This window comes from Thalassophryne amazonica, chromosome 14 (genome assembly GCF_902500255.1).
Source record: "Thalassophryne amazonica chromosome 14, fThaAma1.1, whole genome shotgun sequence".
Taxonomy (NCBI): Eukaryota; Metazoa; Chordata; class Actinopteri; order Batrachoidiformes; family Batrachoididae; genus Thalassophryne; species Thalassophryne amazonica.
This window is the reverse complement of record NC_047116.1, coordinates 34702421-34723959: the sequence shown is the minus strand read 5'-3', so window position 1 is coordinate 34723959 and position 21539 is coordinate 34702421. Positions and strand designations below refer to the sequence as shown.

The window sequence follows — 21539 nt, the reverse complement described above, 5'->3', positions numbered from 1 at the left end:
GAAAGAGGGAGGTTTGTCCCTGAAAAAGAAAGAAAAAAAAGGGCTCATTGTCGGTCTGAGGGATGAGCCCGTGCGTGGACCGGGACCCCCTCCCTCCTTAACTAGCTGCTCAGCACTGAAGGGATTAAGAGCAAAAGCAGCTTGTCGTGAATCACGCACGTCGTCATTACTACCGAGTGGGAGTGGAGCCGAAATTATGCAAGATACGGATAAGACCGGACTGAGTCAACTTTCCACCAGGTCCGTGAAAATGCCTCAACGGAGGCTGCGTTCAAAAGAAGAAGTGTCCAAGAAGAGCGGATAAACGCCGACAGCAAGCAGGAGGACGTGCGCAGATTGTTTGCGGACATCTGTGAAGTGCACGCGCAGGGAAAAAAAAAGTTGGACTTGTTGGCGCAAACATGGGGAACGCGGACAGCATGGAGCAGCACGCCGACTTCAGAGGGCACCACATGCCCCTGAAGCTGCCCATGCCCGAGCAGAGCGAACTGGAGGAAAGATTTGCTCTCGTTCTGGTAAGTCACCGTGGCCATTTGTCTTCTCTTTGTTCCCTCCACGCCTCGGCGTCCTGGGACAGCTGTGCGCGCGTGTGTCCACGCACGGGACTCTCCTATTCTTCTCTAAACAGTCACCACTTTTTCTAAAAAGTACACGCCGGAGGTCATTTTCATCTATCTGTCGTACGTCACACACACACACACACACACACACACACACACACACACACACACACACACACACACACACACACACACACACACATACATTCCGTCGTGAGTTAACACTCTGTTTATACTGCGGGAAATTTAATTCATTTACGACCAACTTTTGTACATGCTTTTAGTTGAAATTTCTTCTTTAAAGTACCAAATAATCTCCAAAGCACATAACTGCAGCTTCTCTCTTGGTGTAATTATCGTTGTGTAGTCACCTGTGTTCAGGGGCTGATCCAGGGGGTGGGCTGGCGCCCCCCACTGGTAGGGACGAGACAAAAAAAAAGTCCATAAATTGTTATTTTTACAGATGCAATTGATAGAGCATGAAAAAACAAAGAAAGTGACACCAAGATTGTCAAGACTGGTTAAGAAATAAGGAAGTTATGGTAATTTTAGTCTAAAAAAAAATCTGTATATTTTTCCCTATCTATCAATTACGCAGTCATTTTCGCGTTCTCACAAACCACATTCTCAATATCGGATTGTCATGAAACTTCATCATTATGTCGACAGAATATTATATTTTAGGGCTACTTACCTTTTGAATGAGTGCTGTAAAGGCTATCGTGGTTTTTACGCTTGGTAAAGTTGAGCAAAATTTTCAGCACGAACGAAGTACATGAAAGAAACGGCAGAATTGAACCAGACAAAAACGAGGTCAAAGAGGAACTTCCTGCCTATGTCATTACAAGGAATTCCATGGGAAATACCCCAGCGAGATAATGAAAAAAGCAATCTTTGTGGGGAATCCTCTGCGCACAATGATAAACGCGCATCGATGGAATGCGCATGCAGGCCTCGATCGGGAGATTGTCTCGTCCCTACCCCCACCTCTCCAACACAAACGCACACATCAGCAGTAAACTATGGTTCATCTGAGTGCTGGCGAACATGGCAAAAAATTTCTCCCTATAAAATGTTTAATTTCAGTCAATATCGGGGTTAAGAATGTGGCTCGTGCTAGTGACATCACTCTTAGCAGCAATGACAGATGCCAGTAGTATTAACAGTGCAAGTGCAGTACTACTCTTCCATGTGGTTTGCGAACTGGGGTATGATTATCATTTCTGAAAGCGCTTCCACTATCCAGGCTCTCAACCTGTCTGAATTGCCTGGCAAATTATTTTTTTTTATCTTAAATGATTTAGGTTTAGGATTAGAACGGTCTGGATTCAGGTGTAATTTTGGTAAAATACATAAAATATTCATTTGAACAATACATCTGCTTCTAAATGACAGTTTCACACATTTTTGAGAGTCTTGTGCAGTAGCACAATTCCAATATGGTCCAGGTCTCATTCAGGAACAGTTCAGATTAGCAAAATCCGCTGAACACTACTTCTACTAACCCAGTATTGGCATGCATGATTTTGCGTTCTGTGGCTACGACACAAGATTTCAGCCAATACTCAAAATGATGATACAAGTTCCATAAAAAGATCAACAATTTTACTGTCAGTTAAAGCATGGAGCTGTTTCGTGTCACTCACAACACCCTCTGTTAGTCTCAAATTCGGTGCTAAGTCACTTCAGCAAAGTGACCAATCCAAAGACGAGAATTCATACTTCCGTAACTGGCCGCTCAATGATAACCCGCTCGGGCTGTATGCTGTTCTATTGAAATCGGCCGTTTTTTTACTGTCTCTAACTTGCTTCTAACGGCCAGCCAACAACTATCATTGCCTGGAACAATGAGATTTATACACCAAGATGACCTAAAATGACCCATTGTACATTAAATTAACTTTATTGACGAGTCTGACCCGTTTGAAAAGTGACCAAATTATATGTATTTGTATTGAGTTTGGCAATGTTTTCATTGAGAAACTGCCTCTCGAGGTTAAATGCCTGGATGACCAACCTTGAGAATTAAGGGATATGGGCAAGGGTGGCGCATGTTTGGAGTCTGTTCCTGTAATCCAGCTTGTATATTCCTGTTGTGTAGTTTTTGGCACATTTCAGTGAAACTATCGAACATTCTCTCAAATAATTTTCTCTTAATATTGTCTTATTGCGATGCATACTGCTATCATTTTATTGCTGTGCATAGTACAGAGTGTCTATATTTCTGGACTTGTGAAGGCACATGTCCAGCTATGTATCCATACCATTCTTCTTCGCTGGTATCTGTTGGCCTCTGTCTCAATGTTTTTGTGACAATATAGATCAGCAGGACTAGGGTACAGATGGGTCCAATTGTGGATTACCAGTCCAAAGTTTTATGTTTATATATATATATATATATATATATATATATATATATATATATATATATATATATATATATATATATATAAACATAAAACTTGACTGGTAATCCACAATTCGAAAAGCAATGTAAAAAGGTACCAATATGCCCGAAAAGATGAAGGCAGAAGCAAAAGCTTTATATAACAACAAAAAAAAAAGTTTAGCTCTTGCATGTGTGTGTGTGTATGTATGTGTGTATATATATATATATATATATATATATATATATATATATATATATATATATATTTTTTTTTTTTTTTTTTTTCAATTTAATCATCTTATAAAGTGCCAAATCACAGCAAAAGCTACCTCAGGGTGCCTCACACAGAACAGTTCAATATAAAATTTTAAATAAATAAGTAAAAATTTAAAAATTCAAATAAATAATTAAAAACACAAGTAAAAGAATAAAACAGATTAACAAATAAAAGCTATTCATGAGAAAGAGAATAAAAATAGGTTTTAAGTCTTAACTTAAAAATGTCTATGGACTCTGACTGCCTCACGGTCACGGGAAAACCGTTCCACAGAGCGGGTGCACGATAAGAAAAAGTTCTTTGACCCACTGACTTCTTCTTCACCCTGGGGAAAAAAACCCAGGCCGGCACGTAGGGTTTCACCAGATCTTCCAGATAAGACGGCACCAGTCCATTAACAACTTTATGTCAATAACAAAACCTTAAAATCTGCTCTCACAGAGACAGGAATCCAGTGTAAAGATGCCAAAATGGGTGTGATATGTTCAAACCTTCTGCTTTGTGTCAAAAGTCTGGCAGCAGTGTTCTGAACCAGCTGAAGACCTCTAATGCTGGACTCCGGTAACCCTGAAAATAGGACATTACAATCATCTAGAAGAAACAAAAGCATGAATCAGGGTCTCAGCATCAGCCATAGACCGGATGGGGGGGATCCTCACTATATTTCGCAGATGGAAAAAAGCAGTCCTAATAACATCCCTGATGTGGAGGTCAAAGGATAATTAGGATATGCAGTGTGATGTGGTATGTAACATACACCAGCAATTAAAATTAGTTGCACATATTATTATTAGTTTCACTTATTGCAATTATTAGTTGCACATATTAATCAGTATTTTGTACTTAATCATCTGATTGTTTGCTTCAAGGACTTCAGACTTCAGACAACTTTATTGATCCCAAAAAAGGGCAATTATGTTTACACTCCAATTACCTCAGACACAAGATACAGCAATTAATCCACAATTATTACTTGTTTACCGTAATAATGGCACACATCAAAATTAAAGACAACACATATACATTTGACATTGTTTATGTGCACTAAACTTGAAGCAGTCCATCATCCGAATTGAGGCAAAGTGGGTGAAGGCCGCTGCAACTATAAGTTGTGCCGCCAGAGTCCAGGAGTCCTCGTTGCTCACCTGACACAGCACATTATTGGTTTTATAGCATTCTTTGCCACTTTATGAGAATAGGCTCTGTGTCACGTCATAAAGTCTCAACAGAGTTACAGGCATTTGTGGCATGTTGTCTGTATTCTAAATTAAGTAAAAAAAAAAAAAAGAGTGGTAACACAGGTACTGGTCAAGACTTTGACTGAGTCCTTCGTCTGCTGTAAAACATTATACAGGTCGTTATCATAAACAGCAATATTTTTGCTGATCAGGAGAATTCCCACTCCGGTTTCCGATTAAAGACTTAAAGCGGAGAACAGTGAGTGAAGGTGAAACTTGAGATGACGAAAAATGTGGGTCACACGTGACTGGGGGGGGGGGGGGGGGGGGCCCTCGCTTACTGAGCTCGTACACATTAGCGGCTCAGTAGAGGGCCTCTGAGTTGAGCGAGTAGGTCGGCGTACAGTGTGAACCCTTTGTTGGAAACCTGTCTGTACCTGCAGCTTTATCTTGCACAAAACCGTCGTCTCTGGCCAAAGTAGAATTAGGACAGATTGTTCAGCGTGTTTGAAAATCCTATGAAGTGAGATCACTGTGTGTCACGGCGTTTGGGTGTGATTGCAGCTTGTCAGCCTCTGATGAATCCCACTCTGCGCCCGAGGCTGCTGAGTTTGGGATAGTGAGGTTTGACGTTACACCTTTAAAGGATCTGAACATCCGCCTCCTTAATCACATTCACCTACTTTCTACATTTTCTGTCCGACAAGAGTTTTCACAAAGGGATCAGTAAACAAGTCCACATGTTTGTTTACAGAACTAATCCATATTACAGAAAAGTGTTGTGTCCTGTTTATCAGGAAATTCCTCCACCTTTGTGCTTCCCGTAAGATGCCTCAGCTCCTGCTTGGATGGAAACCCTCCAGCTTTAGAATTTAGTCTTCTAATCACAGCTTTAAGTGTTATTTACTGACATTTAAACCCTAATGTGTCTCAGCTGTGCCTGATGGCAGGTGGTTCCGTTGAGTTCCTGGGTGAAAGACACTGTGTTCAACCCTTAGGACCTCACCTGGGTTGGAATAGCTAATATTTAGGAAGATGCTTGTTAGAGCTCTTCATGTGTAGCATCAGTGGATACCTGACAAATCTGTGGAAAGATTAAAAGTCTACCTTGCTCAGGAGGTAAGGATGGATCGGTTGGTTGCCATGTCAGTGTTAACACAACCCGTGAGAACCACTTGGGGGATTTCAAACAGTTTTGCACATGGGTCCATCTAGTGATAATCTTCCAGGTCAATGTCACAGTCGAAGATCAACATTTTGGCCCAGTGCAAATAAATGGCATGAAAAATTTAAACGGCTTATAGCTCCTAATAGCTGAGAACAGTTATGAATTGGAAGTCATATGTGGGCTTTCAAAATATACCACTGGATTTGATTATTATGGCTAAATGGTGCCAGATAGAGAGATGGTGAGTCCTGAACGTGAATAGGAAGTCGTATGTGAATTTCAGTGGTAGGCAAACTTAAGGCACTTTGACACTTGCACGCATTTAACCCCTGTACTGCCGCGCAACTCATCTTGCTAATGCGACCTGCTGTGTTCCATCGGTTGCTGCGCTTTGTGCCACTGGATGCCACGTTATATAAAATAATTACTTTGTAGCAGATTAATCATTTGCTCTCAGAGTTTGATTGATGAAAACACCTCTAATCACTTACAGAATCACAGAGGAATTTTCTACAGCTGCAGCTTTTTCTTTCGCTCTCTCTCGTGCGCTTCATGACATAGTGAACGCATTTGGAATCAACTAAAAGGTAATTATTTGTAATATTTATATTGTAATGGCTTGGTAAACAGTTGCATTATCATTCCTTCTTATGGTATCTGTAAAATTATCTTTATGATAGATTTAACATCTCGTCATAATAGTCCAGATGAGCTGTGCTGTGGTGCGCTCACACAATGACTCGCACTGACACAGTATTTTTAATTGTTTGCGCAATGTTCACATGAAGTTCACATAATTAATGCATGCCAGAGATTTTGAGCATTTCAAAATTTTCTTTGCACACTTGCACGAAGTCACGCACAGTTTAGTGGTTTACAATGACTTGACGAGTTTACTCTCTGGCACGGCAGATTGCGTACCAGTGCGCGGATCAAATTTTGTGCAAGTGCCAAGGCACCTTTAGCCTAAAAGTTAGGTTTGATAGCTGCTGATCTGGTAACTGAAAAGTTACCTGTGATAACGTTACACCGATAAACCGCAAAACCTAATGCTAACTTTTATTATATGAGTTTAGTTTTGACTTGTTTTTTGACTCTAAAACACAGAAAAACAGACTTAAAGAGATGACATTTTAATACGTTGCAGTATAAACACGTGTTTCCAAAAAGTTTTAGTATGCCAAGATCAGATGATGATCGAGGTGTACATAAACAAATTGAACAAATCAAATTAAGCAGCGTACATTCAACATTTAGTTTATTCACAGTACAGAAAGTATTAAACGAATGAGAAATATTAAGAGATGAAAAAATACAAATGGAAAATAATTATAATAATCTAATGAATGTGTTTATGCTGGCTTGACTTCTTGCTCCTCCATCTTCTTGAGGGAGAAGATGGAGGAGCAAATCGACACATGCGATGAGTTGATTTGTGTATAAGCTGCAACAGGAACAAACATTTGAATTTTAGGGTTGACAGTTGTTTTTGGCAGTTAAACCTAATGGAAAAAACCTGTTAGCAGAACTAAATTTAGTGGAAGCTATTTGGTTGACTAATGGTTTTCAAAGTTAGCTGAAAAGCTAAGTTAGTTTTACTAAAGAGCTGATCAGCTGAACTCTGCTCAACACTAATTAATTTTGTAAATATGCCATTACATGGCTTGAGGTATTTATTTCTGATATTATTTACTAATGACAAGCTTTACGATGTCACACTCTTCAACCATAATGTTTTAGGTTTTTCTTTTGTTTTTACCACCATTAATTCATAAAAGGTCTGCTGTAATTTTTGCTTACGTTTTGTAATTTCATTCAAATTTCCAAAAACGCCTCAACATACAGTGTCCTCAAAGAAGAAAGGGTAAAGGAATATAAGCTGTGTTGTTTACCTTTTGCTCCACATTGATTTAATCAGGAGTTTAGCTCTTGATCACAGCAGGAAAGGCTTTGGATTAAAGGCTGTGCTGTATGTGGCCACACTCATCCCCTGGAATTCTTTTTTTTTTTTATTATTATTATTATTAAGAACATATCTGACTTATGGTCCTTGTTGTGCACTATGAAAGCACTTATTTTCAGACCTTGGCTCATGACTTCCATCATCTGATCAGACTGAAGAAAAAGTAGCCGTCACGAGGCACAGTTCCTGTTTCTTTTTCAGTAGGTTGGAGTTAAACATTAATCTACCAAATGCTTAATCCTGTTGAAGGAAAAATCATATTGGCCTATCTGGAACAAATTGAGTTTGGCGATGATTAAAGTAAGACTCCTAATTAGACAGTCTACAAATGCTTCTCCTCTACGGATTTATAATTTCAGACACTTTTCAAGATGATGATGATGTAACCTTTATTGCCATTGTACATACAACGAAATTTGTCCTCTGCATTTATCCTAATTACAGTTAGACACAATCCAACCACTACGAGCAGTGGGCAGCCACCGTCTGGCACCCAGAGACCAAATCCAGATGTAGAGACACTGTCTTGGTCAGGGCAGACAGTGTAGCAGACCCTAAATAAACATGTTTTTGATTGAGGGAGGAAACCCACACAGACATGGGAGAACATGCAAACTCCACACAGAAAGGGCAGGAAACAAACTCACGACCTTCTTGCTGTGAGGCTTCAGTGCTAACCACTAAGCCACCAGTACAGATATCGTGTTGCTTTAATGTTACACTGTTGTTTTTTTTTTAATTTGACATAGTTTGGCTCAGCATTGCCAGTCTCATGATCTCTTGTGTGCAAATGAACATCAGTGTTACCCCAACAGTATTATTGGCCAAGTGGGTCGCCAGGCCACTGAGAACCCCTACCAGGCCTAAATAAATAAATGCCAAGTACTAATTAATTATGGAAGTGATTTCACACAGTGTTTAGTTGACCGTTATTTAACCAGGTAAAATAAATTGAGAACCAGTTCTCATTTTCGATGAAGTGTCCAAGAGGTGTCGGGGAATTAACAAAAAACAAAACAAAACAAAAAAGAAACAAAAAAATCCCCACACACAGTTCACATAAAATGACACATCCAATACAACCCCATGCACTATAAGATTCTTACATCAGGATGCATCAAAATAAAAATGAGTGCCAGAACATATAAATTAATAGATAATTATTAAAATATGAGACACAAATGTTGGTTTAGTGAATATTTTTTTTGAGGAAAAGAAAACAGAGAGATGCTAGGAGCCACAACACTTAACTGTGTGTGTTTTGTAGTGAGTTCGTCATTTGCAACAGCAAAACAACAAGAATAATGGCCAAAAACAGTCCAAGCTTTTGGACTGTTGTGCAGAATGAAATTGCTGGATCTTAAGTTGTAATTGCTGTTGTAAATGTGCAGGAAGCTTGAGAGATAACAAGGTGTCTTTCCCAGCATTGTTTTATAGATTAGTTGTAGCTGCCTGGTTTGAGGTGATGCCCAGTTCACCAGTTCATAGAGATCACAGTGGTGAGTGTTAAAGGGTGCGCCTGTGGTAATACTGATTCCTGAGTGATAGTGTGCCAAGTTGGCGAAGGTGGCCTTTGATGCCATAACCTCCACCCAACATTGGGTGGAGGTTATGTTTTCACCCCTGTTTTTTTTGTTTGTGAACAGCATGGAACCCATAATTTTTCATATATTGTTATGAAATTTTTACATAGGATTCATATCCTGATAGGCAAGAGTTGATTCAGTTTTCAAGGTCATAGGTCAAAGTCAGGAAAATTCTTGGAAAACCAGAAAAATCACTATCCTTTAACTTTGAAGGAATTTTCAAAAATTCATAAGTGTCAAAAAGGATCAATTTTCTTTCATATTTGAGGGTATTATGTAGAATGGTATCTTTTATTGTCTGACAAAGTTTGATCCAGAATTGATCCGTATAACAGATATTGTGGTCATTTAAATTTAACATTGAAAACCCCATTTAATGTATATTTTGCATTATATCTTAATCAAACGTACCCCCGTCACTGTCATATTTATTTGAAAGTGAGGTGCAGACTGCCACTCACTATCCCCTGACAAAGTTTGATCCAGATCTGATCTGGATTGTGGATTTTTTTGGACATTTGTATTTAATATTGAAAAGCCCATTTGGAGTACATTTTGCATTATATCTAGGGCTGAAATGATTAGTCGAATAATTCGATTAACAAAAAATGTTCGAAGCAAATTCTGTACCTTGAAGCTTTGTTTAACGTTGTAGTACATATGCTAAGCCTGTGTGTGGCACTGCGATGTCCCCAGAAAAAAAAAACCAGAAGAAGACTAGAGTGTAACAGCTAATCAAATTAGCAACGACAGCTACTGCTTTTCAACATGACACGCAGAGTAAAATAAAGCCTTTTAAGAGAAAGACAGTCCACGCTGATCATCTTGTGTGTTTTCCTTAGACTCACACTGAGTGTTTCACTTTTTAATTTTCACTTTTTTGGGCGACACACAATGCTTCACAAACACGGTAACTTAAATAAAATATTAATAATAAAAAAAATGACTGCAAGGCTTGCATGTTCAACCTGCAGCTGAAATGTACCTGCTGAATCGCAGAGACAGAGGGATAAAAAAAATCACGCAGGGAACCAGCCCACCAGCCTATATATATATATATATATATATATATATATATATATATATATATATATATATATATATATATATATATATATATATAAAAACTTTAAAATGGTTAAATTTTTACAAGTTGGAGAAAACAAAACAGCCACATCTCATCACCATTTCAGTAAAACATCAACACTTTGGCGCAGCGACATTGTGCTATTGCTTAGGGAGAGCCCTGGACTATTGATGTTGTTTAAAAACGGAAAAGTACTTTTTATCCGATTACTCAATTAATCGCCAGAATACTTGATACAATACTCAATTACTAAAATCATTGATAGCTGCAGCCCTAATTATGTCACAGTCAAAACTGCCTCAATCACTCTCATTTGTAACAATGAGGTGCAAACTGTCACTCTCAATGAATAGACTAAGTTTGATCCACATCTAATCCGTATTGCAGATTTAGCGGATACTTGATTTTAACATTGGAAAGCCCGTTTGATCTATAGTTTGTATTATATTTTAGCTTATGAAAAGCCCCTTCGAACAGGACTTTGACCTTGAAATTTTTTTCTAAGGTCTGAATTTGTGGAATTGGAAACTAATGTTGGCAGACGTTTGCGCTGTGTGAGTGCGGTACTCTAGTTAAGAGAACGAAGTGGCTACGGGTACGTACATCCGTATCTTCTGCGGGACTGCTAAAGGTACGGAGCCGCGCTGCATTGAACACAGCAGCTGCAGCAGGACGCCTCAGCTCAGCAGCTTGAACAGCGCAGATCTGTGTAACTTTCAACACTAATATTTGGGAATGTGTGTGTGTTAGAGTAAGTTTAATACTTTCCTGACATAATTTAATGTAAATTAATTTTACTGGCTCGATATCCAGGTTAAAATGGCATTTTAACACGTTTTTTGTGAGCATTTTTCTGAGTGTGTTCAGTCGCGAATCCCCATTGAAAATGCATTAACATCCGGGTACTTCATCAATATTTTGCCCATTTAGGAGATGTCATTTCGCTGTAAATGAAGGGACGTTTTCGTTTAGTGTGCAGCATTGGGAGTGCGGACTCTCATATACAGCTCCATGGGTTCATTGAAGATACAGACAATGCACGGATGAGTTTTGAAGCCTTGCCGGACCTTTAGCCGCATATGTTACGGGTACAGACATATTTGCGCATTCTGATTGGTCGGTAAGACACCGGTCTCTGTAGATACGGGTCCGTACCCGTAGCCACTGCCTTAAGAGAAAGGGTGGTTATTTTTCACAATAATATATTGAGCAAAGTAAGTATAGGAAACCCTGTTCCAGTACAGAATACCAAGCCCAGCTTTGATTTTTTTTATTTTATTTTATTTTATTTTATTTATTTATTTATTTTTGCCAGGAGATTATCAATGTGAGTGTTAAAGCCTTAAATCAGAAAAAGTTTGGATGTTATGTAAAATGCCTTGACGTGAAAGGCCAGAGTTACATTTGTACTTATGCTTCATGGAATGTGGGAGAGTCCCATTTGTTATATGTTGCTGGTGATGGGAAGATCTCAACACACACAAGCAGGAATGAGTTTTATATTCAGAAATCTTTCAGTATTTTGCTCTGTGTCCAAGAACTGCTCTCTGCTTTGTGTGGCTTGTGGTGAGCGTTAGTGCTTCTTCTGTGGGCTTTTAGCAATGTGGTTATTCTTGGAAGCGTGATTGCAAACTTGCACCGCTTTTGTGGTTACCATATATTATAGGTGATTAGTCCACGAGAAGGAGATGGTTAACACGTTTATCTCGTATTAATGCCACCCTGTCACTGTGTGTAGCTTAATTAACGCTGAACACATCACCTAATCAATGCAGCATTGAAAAATTAAGCCATCACTTAGAGTACGTTCTTTAAATTGAGGTGTTTCTTTTTTTTTAATGTGTACCGGTAGGCAACTTGTGAAATCTGGTGAGTCAGATGTATGTTCTGGTGAATAGGCTTCATTTTGCACCGGAGGAAAATGATACTGTGGAACAAGAATGCTGCTCAGGCCTCATGCCCGCTTCTTTCCATCAGGTAACCATGGAGTTGACATCAGATTAAATTGTACCCGCATCTACCCTACTTTCAGGACTGTACTTGTTTAATGTTTTTGAATCTCATGAGTGCTGTCAGCGACATAGAGCAGTTCATAGTCACTACTTGTTTAAAATGCCATATGGGGGTTATAAGCTTAGCTCTTGTTGTTGTTCCTCTTGTCAATAGTCTGCACAGATAAGCTGCTTTGTTTAAAGGCTACTGAAGCGGCATGCACCACTATTATTTCTGCTGTCAGTGTATTTGAACCCCCGTCTGTAGACTAAACACATCAGTCGTTTAAGTTGGCATATTGAAACATTTGCATTCATATTGTAAGTTAGTGCTGTTTACTTACACAACAGGTCAACATGAGAGTTTAGGATGGTCACTCTGCAGTTGTCAATTGCACTAAAATGAGTTAAATTAGATATGTGCATGGTCTTTTCTGAAACATTTTTGAGAAGATAGGAAACTTCCCTTTTCTGTCATGCACACTATAATGTTGCAGGCATCATTTTGTTGTTCAACCAGTGGCACATTTACTTTGTATATACTTCTCTGTATAATACCATAACATTTTTAAAACGCAATACACCTAGGGGCTGCAACTCATGAGACTTTTCAGTAAATCTTTTTGATTTTCAGATTAATTTGTACTGTTAATCACTAATCAAAAAACAAAAACAACAAAAAAAACAAAAGCAAAAAACAAACACCTTTTTGAACAATTTGCAGGGATAAGTGACAGTTGAAAACCAACACAAAAGTTGTCAAAGATTTTCCGCCACTGAGATGATATCTAGACGTTTCACTGAAATTACACTCGCACAAGTGGTTCCTTTTTGTTACATTCACGTCAGCTGTAAGTGGCAGAATGTCAACTACTAGATGCTCCGTTGTTTTCAATGATAGGACAATAGAAAATTATGCCACAGCTGGCTGTGAGTATGATAACATGCATTGCAACAACTGCCGTTGTCATCAAAAGTTAAACATTTTAAACTTTTACTCCCTGTCACAGCAACAAGGAGAAACACTGAAGTTGTTTTGTCTTGAATGAGAACAAAAGAAGGCAGCAAGAGGGACATGTGAATAATTAATCTGTAACCTCACAAAAAGTTAACTTTTTAAGCAACTTTCAGAGCTAAAGCTTCCTTTTTTAATATCACACTGTGCAAAATGCTAAATCTCGGTATCATTCAATAAAGTAAGTTATTGTCCTTCTCAGTACTGAAAAATGACTGTTTGATGTCATCATCTACCATCTGCCGCTACAGACCGTGGTGATACTGGTATGACAGTTTTTCTACCATCAACATGTATATGCATCATCAGTATATGTGAACTGATGTGGTCGCCCAAATTATACCCTCTGGAGTGGCAATTCACTATTGAAAACTTAAACTATTATAACAAAAGTTATATTTAAATTGACTAAAAATACAGAAACCAAGAAAATGACCATTTGAGAAGCTTCGTTAAAGGTTGCAATTACCCTTTGATAAATTGCATAAACTACTGATTGACTATCAAAGTAGTTGACATTTATTTATTGAATGACTGAATTTGTACAGCTAATTGAGCGGTAGTGAGAACCTTACTGAAAAGGGCTTTAATCATTTGGTGATGTATGTATTTGTAATTTGGTAGATAACCAGGTCCCTGTACTGAGCAAAGGTTTCACAAGCAATGTGTTGGGCTTGGCTGTCTCTGTTTTATGTTGTAGTTTCTGTGCATGTTAAAGATGCCAATATGATCTAAAGTAGGAGGTTCATTCTTACGTTCATCTGTCAGAACCCAAAGTTTCAGAGCTGTATGTGCAGTGGTTTTATGGTGGTACTTATGGAAAATTTACAAACCCAATGACTGACTCCATTAATTCCATGTTTGCTGTGCCAGTCATGTGGAATATGTTAAAGCAGGCTCACACATGTGACATATTACGCATTGATTCCACTGTCATGTTCTTAGCACAGATGGGGAGTACTTCTGCAGCACTCTTTTTCTGTTCAGACTCCAGTCTTCATAGAGTTGGCACCATTTAGTTGATTAGGTGGCATAAATGGACAGGCTGAAGTGCACTCTGAATAAGGCTGCCTGTGCTGGGTAGTTGTACACTTGGTATGATGAATTAACTAAGATAGGGCTCCTAGTTTTTCCATTTTGACTCGTCTTCATTAAAAAGCTGAACAGTGAGGATTGTCTGTGGAGCAGAGGGTGAACAGTAGCTCAGTCCTGTGCATCAGACCGGGAAACAGAGCCACTCTTTATTCTGTGTGGAGAGCTCAAACCGAGCCTGGCACTCGACCCAGACCCGGCAGGCTGCAAGAGGCCACCACCAGATATGCGTGTGTGCATTTGTGTGTGTGCGTGTGCAGGAAGTTTGATTCAGTGGCAGCTCCGGGACGCTCACTCACCAATTAGCCGTAACAGAGCTGAGCACGAACTGCTTGTGGAGAGATGGGACCCAGCAGCCACTGTGCATGCAGCCTCTCAGAAGCAACACCTGAAGGCATCATGCCTTACTAGCAGAGGGTGTGATGATGGATCTGAACAGGCTTCTTGGTTGTGGGGAGGAACAGCTGAGTTGGAACCACTGGGGCATCAATCACTGTGGCCGTTCTTGGTTCAGCTTTGACAACTACACAATTGGGGTGGGTTTGGGGTTTGTATGATTTTGCTGCTACATGGGTGGCAGAGACAGTGGAGAACTGACCAAATAGACACTGACATGTGGGTAAATGCTTGAGAGGGTTTTGAGTGTGACCTTTGCACTTGCTGACAAGTAAGTAAAGCTGACAGCTGGATGACTGTGGTACTACAGCTCTCTGAGGAATCTTGGGGTGTTGCTGAATTTTATTTGACTTTAGTCAACATGGATTTTTTTTTTTTTTTTTGCATCCAGTGTGAAGAAAAATGCACTTTCTGAACAAGCTCCAGCACATAGGTGCCTCAGTGCTGAACACCCCAGGAATTGGACCAGACCAAGGGTTGTGGCAGTGGCAGAGGCAGATAACTGGTTTCTTTCCAGAGATGAGGATGGATAGTTGCCAGTGGGGTCCTAAAACAGTCTTGTGAAATGTTGGATGCAGCAACTCACAGCATCAACACATGCTTCTGGACTTCACTTTATCTTTGCACTTGAGATTAACTTCTTCTATTTATCACCTACAGTGAGGCAAATAAGTATTTGATCCACTGATTGATTTTGCAGGTTTTCCCACCTACAAATGGACAAATGGAGAGGTCTGTCATTTTTATCATAGGTACACTTCAACTGTGAGAGACAGAATCTAAAAAAAAAAATATCTGAAAATCACATTGTATGATTTTTAAATAATTAATTTGTATTTTATTGCATGAAATAAGTATTTTATCCAATAGAAAAACCTTAATATTTGGTTCCAGAGGTCACTCATTTGCTGTAGTTCTTGGAAAAAAAGTTGGCACACACTGCCGCAGGAATTTTGTTCCACTCCTCCATACATATCTTCTCCAGATCTTTCAGGCTTGGAGTTTCAGTTCCCTCCAAAGATTTTCTGTTGAGTTGACGTCTGGAGACTGGCCAGGCTACTCCAGGACCTTGAAATGCTTCTTACAGAGCCACTCCTTAGGTGACCTGGGTGTGTGTTTGGGGTCATTGTCATGCTGGAAGACCCAGCCACGACCCATCTTCAATGCTTTTACTGAGGGAAGGAGGTTGTTTGCCAAAACCTCAGGATACATGACTCCATCCGTCCTCCCTTCAGCATGGTGTAGTTGTCCTGTCCACTTTGCAGAAATGCACCCCCAAAAATGATGTTTCCACCCCCATGCTTCACGGTTAGGATGTTCTCATCCTCCAAACACGGAGAGTGGAGTTGATGCCAAAAAGCTCTATTTTGGTCTCATCTGGCCACATGACCTTCTCCCATGCCTCCTCTGGATCATCCAGATGGTCACTGGTGAACTTCAAACGGGCCTGGACATGTGCTGGCTTGAGCAGGGGGACCTTGCTGCCCTGCAGGATTTTAAACCATGACAGCATCATGTGTTACTGATGTAATCTTTGTGACTGTGGTCCCAGCTCTCTTCAGGTCATTGACCAGGTCCTCCCATGTCGTTCTGAGCTTTCTCAGAATCATTCTTATCCCATGAGATGAGATCTTACATGGAGCCCTAGACCGAGGAGGATTGACGGTCATCTTGTGTTTCTTCCACTTTCTAATAAATAATCATAACAGTTGTTGTCTTCTCACCAAGCTGCTTGCCTGTTGTCCTGTAGTCCATCCCAGCCTTGTGCAGGTCTACAGTTTTGTCCCTGGTGTCCTTAGACAGCTCTTTGGTTTTGGCCATGGTGGACATGTTGGAGTGTGATTAATTGAGTGTGTGGACAGGTGACTTTTATACAGGTAAATAGTTCAAACAGGTGCAGTTAATACATGTAAAAAGTGTAGAATAAGAGAGCTTCTTAAAGAAAACTAACAGGTCTGTGAGAGACAAAATTCTTGCTGGTTGGTAGATGATCAAATACTTATTTCATGCAGTAAAATGGAAATGAATTATTTAAAATTATACAATGTGACTTTCTGGATTTTGTTTTTAGATTCTGTCTCTCACAGCTGAAGTGTACCTACGGTAAAAATTACAGACCTCTCCATTCTTTGTAGGTGGGAAAACTTGCAAAATCAACAGTGGATCAAATACTTAATTGTCTCACTGTAATAAGATGTACTTGAATGATCCCAAGACTGGGAAAATCTTATTTCCTAGTCTTGCACACAAATTGTACTTGCTGCATCTGTGAGAGTCCACTCGCCCAGTTCCAAAAATAAAATTCTGTTTAACAATTTGTGTGAGGAAATTTGTGTGTATTTGCATTTGGGAATTTTATCTGTAACTGCAAAAGGACAAATATGAAAAATGCACCAACAGTGGGAACAGATGTGTTACAAAAAGTGCTCTGTTTTGTTTCCCTTAATACATAGTCCAAACGTACCTAGACACAAATATACTGGAACGTGCATAATGACCCTACCACTCACTCACTCATTTTCAACCGCTTACCCCAATTAAGGTTGACACTATCAAGCAAAGGCTAAAATTAAACATATGCACATCTCTTTGCTCTTTGTGTCTACAACCTGCACGTCTGGTACTGTGTGCGTGCGTCCATGTGTACTCTTAAAATTGGAATAACTGCCACCTATGCAGAAAAAGTGGACAGTTTACTTATTTTTTTTTTCTTGACACTTTCTTAAACTGATTGAAGTTTTCCCTGGAGTTTTGTCACTGATTATTGACATACATCTACATGAGTGTTGTGCATGTACTGTGATTTTTTTTTTTTTTTTGACCAAGTTTGTCTTTGCGGAGGTTTTCTTGAATGCCACGGAGTATACGTTCTTGGCCTCTGAACAAGAATGTGATGATTCGGGGCAGAGGCCTCACGAGTCCTCAGGAACTGTTGCAGCCTGTTACCATGCGTTACGATTAATGGCACATCGCTGGCAAATTATCATGAACAATTACACACGGTCAATAATAATGTTACATACTGTTGCACGCTATTGCACGTAACAGCACATTATGATCTGTCATGTTGTGAATCAGCCGAATTGTCTCCACACACCCCCATATTCATGCTACCGTCAGCTGCTGAACAGTTCGCTCCAGATTGCTCCTCAAAATGTGCAGAAAGGAGGAGGAGGAGACGGAGAGAGCCAGATGTCTGGCTGCACGTTGCTCTCCTCTGGCTCAGACTCGTTCTCACGAACATTAGGCACAACAGCAGGTGGAACACCTGCAGGAGCACGCTGAGGTGCATTGGCACGAGACTTAGCCGACTTACGTCACTGTCCTTCTTGCGGTGCAGCATGGTTTAATTGTGCGTATGTGAGAAAAGTGATTCGTAGTGGCGCGCAGTGAAATGTGATGCTGCGTTACAATTCGTGTCAAAACGTGACAGTTTCCGTGTCAATTCGTAACAACGCTTGACAGTATGGGCTCCAAGAACCATCACAGGAACCAGTACGAATGCTGTCACACTCTATTAAGGATCACCACTAATCAAGACGTATCAACACGCTCAGTTGCGAACTCCATGACATGAGGCAAAATGAGGGTGGTGCGTGATATTCGTGGAAGATTTTTTTTGACAGCCAAAAACATGCTGAGAAACATAGTAGAGAAGCTTGAATCTTCGACTGGACTGGGTTGCTTGACGCGAGGACGTTTCGCTTCAAATCGCAGAAGCTTCCTCAGCTAAAATTCTTGCTCTGGTGGTCTGACTTCTGTCTTGACTCTTGTAGAGAAGAATAAAGACAAAAACGAGTCAATAAAGTCAAAACAAGAGTCAAGACAGAAGTCAGACCACCAGAGCAAGAATTTTAGCTGATGTAGCTTCTGCGATTTGAAGCGAAACATCCTCGCATCAAGCAACCCAGTCCAGTCGAAGATTCAAGCTTCTCTACTATGGAAACCACCTGGACAACTGAGAGCCTACACAGAAACATGCTGAGAAACCTGTTAAGAAACCTGTTCAGATGCGTTAAGTCACATTAAGAATGTCAGGAATGTGCCACGAATGACAGAAAAATTACATTCATAGCGCATCGTGCCTATGTGTAAACACATCAAAAGAAGCAGGTCTTGGAGAATGTCTTTTTTTTTTTTTCATAATATTTTATTTGCTTTTAACATACTAAAACAGCCAAACATTAACAACCCCACTGAGCAGACCAAAAGTAAACCAAAACAAAAATGTATAATTATAAGTTATACAATAGGTTACACTGGGAATCATTTAGAAAATAAATAATAAAAAGGAAAAATAGACTTTTCAACCAGCGCACTCAAAAATTGAAAATGGAAATAAAAGTAATATTTAGCCCAAAGTACCCGAGCCTCTCATAATAGTAAGTCTCAGATGAGAAGGCAAATAATTTAAAAGTGGCTGCCATGTTTCGGTGAATTGCTCACTGTTACCCTTCAATTTAGCACTAATTCTATCCAAAGGCAGCACTTTAAAAATTTCTCGATACCACTCTGTAACTGTAGGAGGTTTGTCTTTAATCCAGTTATTTAGTATACATTTCCTAGCCAGGGAAAGAAACTTTTTAATTAATTCAGAATGTGGGTATATATTTTTTGTTGTTAGACCTAGTACAAATTGTCCCGCATCCTTATTAATTTTGCATTTCAAAATTGTACCAATTTCTTTAGTAATATGGGACCAAAACTTAGATATTTTGGGACAATTCCAAAAGCAGTGTATATAGGTAGCGGGCGACTGTGAACACTTAAGGCAGGCTGAAGATCTGTTAGGATCCATTTTGTTAAGAACATAAGGAGTCCTATGCTGCCTATGAAAAATTTTAAAATGCATTTCTCTGTATTTATTACTCACAAATACTGCTTGAGTACTTTTGATGGATTCTTGCCAATCTTCTGTAAATGTGCACTGGAGAGCTTCCTCCCACCTTCCGACCACTTTCTCTATGCCATCTCTCTTAGCGCATTGTAAAGTGCTGTAGCAATGTGAAATAAAACCTTTTGACAGTTTAAATGTAATCATAAAAACCTCAATTGGATTTAACAAAGGAGTTTGCAGTTTGCCTGTGTTAATGAAATGACGAAGTTGAAGAAAAGCAAAAAAAGTATTATTAGAAAGGCTAAAACGACTCTGTGCCTGAGCAAAAGACATAAGATTGCCTCCTTCATCATAAAGATCTTTGATAACACAAATTCCCTTTTTATACCAATCTGCAAACACTTTACTTTTGACACCAGGGGGGGAACAGTCTGTTGCCCACAATAGGCATAATAAAGGAAAAGTTGCTCCTGTGTCCCAGATGAGTAGACATGTCCTTCCATGTTTTCAGATAGTTCATCAAGATTGGATTGGACCGCATCTCTGGCTGAATTTTCTTGGCCAGAATTTCCCCGAAAAGGTTGTATGGGGTACACATCCAGGATTCCAAAAGGTCCGAGAGTCCATTCAGATAAAATTGAAACCATTCCCGGATGACCCTGCCTTGACAAGCCCAGTTGTACAGAAGAATGTTAGGAAAACCCAAACCTCCTCTGTCTCTTGGACATTGTAAAACACTCATCCTTAATCTGGACTTCTTATCCTTCCAGATAAATTTACTCAAGTCTCTCTCAATCTCTTTAGCTTTTGTTCTTGACAAATAAACGGGTAACATTTGCAATGGATACAAAAGTCTTGGAATTACATTCATTTCTAACAGGTCTATTCTACCCATCCATGATATTGGCAAATCCCTCCACCTGAGAAGGTCACTTTGAATATTTTTACACACATTCTGAAGATTCACTTTAAGAGTAATTTCTATGCATGGGGAAACAAAAATTCCCAAGTATGTAAAACCTGAGATAGACCATGTAAATGGAAAATTAGGTATAGAGGGAAGACCTCCATCATAACCAAGAGGTAGTGCCATTGATTTATCAAAGTTTATTTTATAGCCAGATAGTGATGAAAATAACTTAATAGTTTCCATGACCTCTGGGATAGATTTCTCTGGATCAGAGATAAACAACAGCACATCATCAGCATAAAGTACAATTTTATATATTTTATTGTTCATCTCAAGTCCAGAAATATTTTCATAACATCTAATGGCTTGAGCCAGAGGCTCTATTGCCAGAGCGAATATTAATGGTGAGAATGGATCACCCTGACGAGTAGATCTGCCCAATTGAAAGGGTGAAGATTTAACTCCATTAACCACTACACAGGCCATTGAGGAAAAGTATAAAAGTTTGACCAAATTTATAAAGTTATTACCCAATCCAAATTTTTGCATAACCATGAAAAGATAAGGCCACTCGACCCGGTCGAATGCCTTCTCTGCATCAAGAGACACAATGATACCTTTTTTATTATTATGCTTTGTGTATTGGATTAAATTAAGTTCTCATGTTTGTGAGAGATGTCCTGTGTTTTACAAAACCTGTCTGATCTTTGTTGATTAATAAGGGAAGGAGAACCTCCAACCTCTTGGCCAATATTTTAGACAGAATTTTACTATCTACATTTATTAAACTTATAGGACGATATGATCTACATTTATCACTAGGTTTATCTTTCTTCAATATTACAGAGATATTTGCTGAATATAAAGAGGGGGGCAAAGATCCCTGTTGCAAAGAGTGCAGATACATGCCCAGCAAGAGTGGGTTAACTAAATCATGGAAGGTTTTGTAGAACTCAGTGACATATCCATCTGGCCCTGGGGCCTTTGAATTTGGCAGTAATTTTATGGCACTAGTAATTTCTTCTTTGGTAATTGGATCTCCTAAAGACAACCTATCTTCTTCTGAAAGGATAGGGAGGCTAAGGCCACT

General features: G+C 39.4%; 1 protein-coding gene across 7 annotated transcripts in view; it reads left to right on the top strand.

Annotated features, from left to right (window-relative positions):
- The window catches only part of fmnl2a (formin-like 2a), a 153376-nt gene continuing 131837 nt past the window's right edge, over positions 1 to 21539 (top strand). For 3 of the 7 annotated variants that reach the window (XM_034185779.1, XM_034185775.1, XM_034185778.1), the window contains exon 1: positions 2 to 515. In XM_034185779.1, the coding sequence (XP_034041670.1) occupies positions 402 to 515 (114 nt within the window). In that variant the 5' untranslated portion in view covers positions 2 to 401. Of the gene's footprint in view, positions 516 to 21539 lie in introns of all 7 variants that reach the window. The other 4 variants (XM_034185776.1, XM_034185773.1, XM_034185774.1 and 1 more) reach the window with 3 other exon arrangements.